At 49.7% G+C, this 4,383-nt stretch overlaps 1 protein-coding gene across 1 annotated transcript in view; it reads left to right on the forward strand.

Annotated features, from left to right (window-relative positions):
- Positions 1 to 2,218: 2,218 nt before the first annotated feature.
- RAMP2 (receptor activity modifying protein 2) overlaps positions 2,219 to 4,383 on the forward strand; it is a 4,461-nt gene continuing 2,296 nt past the window's right edge. The window contains exon 1 of the mRNA XM_008068239.1: positions 2,219 to 2,394. Coding sequence (XP_008066430.1) covers positions 2,219 to 2,394 — 176 coding nt within the window. The remainder of the gene's footprint in view (positions 2,395 to 4,383) is intronic.

A 4,383-nucleotide genomic window follows, 5' to 3' on the forward strand; every position in this document is an offset into this window, starting at 1 on the left:
GCTATCCTGTGTTCATTTCCTGGCTATGCCAATTACTAGCACTGGGACCTTAAGCTTTCTACTTCTGTGTCCCCATTTCACCCATGGAGAAAGTAATTCTCATGTTATGGTGGTAAGGCTTTAAGACATGCATGCAAAGTTTTCAGCACATATGTCAGAAGACATACTCTACAGCACATAGAAAGTGTTCAATAAATGGCAGGTACTAGTAAGTACCCAGCAGCTAAAGAGTAATATGACTTGATCATTTTCTCTGTTTTTTACCAGGTTGGGAGCCAGTTCTCACCAATAAACCTTCTCCCCTCTGTGGGGAGGTGGTGGGGCTCCTCACACCAGGTGGCCATTATTCTGGAGATGAGGAGGCTGGGAGAGATGGTTGTGAGAGAGTAGTGTCTCTAATCCTAGGCCTTCCCTCCCTTAGCCAGCTCCTCCAGGTCTCCCTGCTGCCTCCCTTCCCTCTGAAGAGTCTCCCCCTCTCTAGTAAGGAAGTCTCAGCCCCTCCCAGCGAGGACTTGTGGCTTCCCTGACCCTGACTCTCCATCACATCTTCTCTTGTGCTCTGCTCTTTATTTTGCAGACATGTGGAGAACATTTCTATACCATAGAGATGCTAAGTGCACAATGCTCCACTTATAATTTCATGTTGTAGGGGGCCCTAGTGCTTCTTACTCCCTCCCGTGTTGCCTTGAATTGGTGTGTGTGTAGGAGGGAGGTTGAAGATTAGAAAAAAAGGCACACCTAGCCAGGTGCAGTGGCTCACCATGCCTGTAGTCCCAGCTACTCAGGAGGCTGAGGTGGGAGGATAACTTGAGCCCAGGAGTTCAGGCTGCAGTGGGCTATGAGCGCACCATTGCACACCTGTCTGGGGGACGAAGTGAGACCCTGATGTGAAGGAAAGAAAAAAAGAAGGAAGAAAGGGAGGGAGGGAGGGAGGGAGGCTATTTCTAAAGGTCAAGTCATCTCTTTCCCTGTAACATGAAGGGAAATCTACATGGCAGTAGGATCTCTGCTCAGAAGGACTCAATCTACGCTGGGGCCAGAAATCTCAGGACAATGTCCACCTGAACCAGAACCAGATCCCTCTCTTTCCAAGCACTGGGGGTTGGGGACGGGATGCGGGGGCAGAGGAATACAGGAATGTGTAAGGACCTTAAAGCTTAGACTCCACTGGGTGTAAGAGGAAAAGGCTGAAGGCAACACAGTTGGAAGGAAAAAGTCATATCTATATGTAGTATAATGGAAAGACATATTATTGCATGTTTTAAAAGTCAATGAATATTTATGCTTTTAAAAAACTATCCTGGCCAGGCGTGTTGGCTCATACCTGTAATCTCAACACTTTGGGAGGTGGAGGCGAGAGGACTGCCTGAGCCCAGGGGTTTGAGACCAGCTTGGGCAACTTGGCCAGACCTCATCTCTACAATAAATCAAAAACTTAAAGCCGGGTGCAGTGGTTTATGCCTTTAATCCCAGCATTTTGGGAGGCTGAGGCGAGAGGATTGCCTGAGCCCAGGGATTCGAGACAAGGCTGGGCAACTTGGTGAGATCTCATCTCTACATAAATAAAAAAATTAGCCAGGCATAGTGGCACATGCCTGTAGTTCTAGCTACTTGGAAGGCTGAAGCAGAAGGATCACCTGAACCCAGCAGGTGAAGGCTGCAGTGACCATGAGCATGTCACTGCATTCCAGCCTGATCAAAATAGTGAGACTCTGACTCAAAAAAAAAAAAATTAGCCGGGCATTATGGCTTGCACCTGTAGTTCCAGCTACTTGGAAGGCTGAGGCAGAAGGATTGCCTGAGCCCAACAGGTTGAGGTTGTGGTGACTCTGAGTGTGCCACTGCACTCCAGCCTGGGTGACAGAATGAGACTCCAACTCAAAAAAAGAAATCCAAAATATGTGGAGACAGGAGGGGGGGTAAAAAGTTTTCTGTGTTAAATGTTTTGCAACTAGTATATACCCGTGCATTATTTGTAATTAAAAAGTCTATTTTGTATAGCAAAAGCAGAATTGGGCTTAGAAGGGGAAAGTACAAGCCCTCTGGGATAGAAACCAGGGAGCTTCCCTTGAGGGATCCTCCCTGTGTTCTCAATGAAGCCTTTTCTCAATGCTGCAGATCAGGAAACTGTCTCCTATGGCTACTTGGAAGAGAAAGATAAGGTCTCCAGTCCCTGGTCAGCTCCAAAGACTTCCAGAGCAAACACCCAGTTATTAGGATGCCTTCAGTGGTCAAGAAAAACATCCAAACAACAGCCAACTGGTATGACAAAGTGGGAGGTGGAAAATCAAGAGAGAAAATTCCCCAATTCTCCAACTGGAGGGTTGGAAAACTCAAGTTTAGGAATGACTATAATGAGTTCTCCTCTGGAGGGCTCAACATCATGGTGCAAACGTAACTCCAATTCTAGGCCAAAAATAACACTTCCTACCAAGCCTACCAAGTTACCTGTGTTTTCCTTTTTCATTCTAAGGCCATTTTACATGTGAAAATGTTGAGTTCCAGAGTTGTGAAATAACCTGCCCAAGGTTAAAACAAGCAAGACAAAGTCATAACAGCAAGACACAGGCAAGCTGGGCATGCCACATCTAGAGTCCCAGCTACTCAGCAGGCTGAGGGGAGTGGGGGATCACTGGAGCACAGGCGTGCAACATAGCAAGACCCCGTTTCTATTAAAAAAAAAAAGAGAGAGAGATAGAATTTGCCTTTAGAGTCCTAACCAATGTTTGGTTTTTAAAATCCATTATACCATTCTGTCTTATGTGAAACCCAATGTTTGCTTTTGTCCCCTTTTAACATGACCCCACCCTGGTCCTACCCCACAGTGGACTCGTGTGCCTCTGGCCCCAGTCCAGTGGAAATGGCTTGTTTTGCTTTCTTCCCCTCCTGGCTCCCTCTCCCATCTTATCACCACTTGACCATGCTTCCTTCTTGAAAAGGGCAGCCCTGGGTGGGAGGAAAGGGATAGATTTGGTCCCCAGCCTGAAGTAGCTCTGAGACTGCCTGGCTGTTTTCTGTACCATTGAGGGAATTATCTTTGCCAGGAGGACTTTTGGGGTTCATATCAAGTGGGCCATCTCCCCTCTTCCACTGGATGTCTTGCAAAAGCAGCCTCTTGACCATAGAGGAGGACAACAGTGCCCAGGATCTAAGAGCCTGAGATCCTGAGATGAAGATTTTAAGAGACATCATAAAAGATACTTTGTGGTGGTCATCCAGGCATGGTAGCTCACGCCTGTAATCCCAGCACTTGGGGAGGCCAAGGGGAGAGGACTGCTTGAGCCCAGGAGCTCGAGACCGGCATAGGCAAACACAGTGAGACCTCATCTCTACAAAAAAATCAAGAAACTAGTCGGGCATGGTGGCCTGCACCTGTAGTCCCAACTACTCAGGAGGATGAGGCTGCAGTGAGCCGTGGTCGTGCCACTGTATTCTGAGTGAGACCCTGACTCAAAAAAAAAAATTGCTTTGTGGTGGGTAAGAATCAGTAAACTGGGACAAAGCAGCAGCTGAGTCCCAGGGTAAGTGTCTAGGAGTAATTTAGGAAAGTTGGGTGCTGACAGCTGTGTCTGGGAGTTGCACGTCATGGCCACACCAGCTCCAGGGCTCCTCAGCTGCTTTAGGCGAATGCAGCCCTGGCCCAGGACACAGAGGCAGCTGTGGTGTAGCAGGAGTCAGGGCTGCGGGGGCCCAGGCTCAGCCGTGCTGCCTCCCAGCAATGTGACCTTAGGCAATTCACTTAGGAACAGAGAAAAGGAGGCTAAGCATGGCTAAGGGGGTGCCAGGTCCTTTCAGGCAAGCCACCTTCCCTGCATTCAGTGAGGAGGGGAACGTCCTTATCTCACGTGAGAAGCCATGAAGGTAGTAAACACGTCCTTCAAAGCTCTAAAGCTGAGGAGTGGGAAGTCAGAGCTTCAGAACGCAAAGCGTTGGCCGTTTCCCCTGAGTTCTAGCTTCTTTTTCTGTAAAATGTAGATCATGATATACGCACCTCATCCACGAAATTGCACGTTGTAGGTTCCAAGCCCTCCCTGCTTTCTTCCAACCTTGGACCGGAGGGTTGTAGCCAACTTCTGCCCGGGAATGCAGTCGTCTTGTTTTGCCCTCTCCCTTCCCCACCCCAGCAGGTTCGTGGGGTCTCAGAAGGTGTCTCGAACGAGGGTGTGTGGCCTTTGGTTCCCCCGCCCCACCCGCTCCTCCCGACACTGGAGCGCCGGCTCCCTCTTCTCCCGGGTGCGGCTGGGGCGCTGACACCGGCGGGTGTTCCCAGAGATCAGGGACTCCAAGCAGCCCGGCCCGGCTCCGGGCGCCCTTTCCCCAACGGCCAGGACAGTGCCCCCACCCGCCACCCCCACCCCGCCTTAACGAAGGGTTCGAAGGGGT

Source organism: Carlito syrichta, unplaced genomic scaffold, assembly GCF_000164805.1.
Source record: "Carlito syrichta isolate Samal-C Ts95f unplaced genomic scaffold, Tarsius_syrichta-2.0.1 Scaffold309898, whole genome shotgun sequence".
Classification (NCBI taxonomy): Eukaryota; Metazoa; Chordata; class Mammalia; order Primates; family Tarsiidae; genus Carlito; species Carlito syrichta.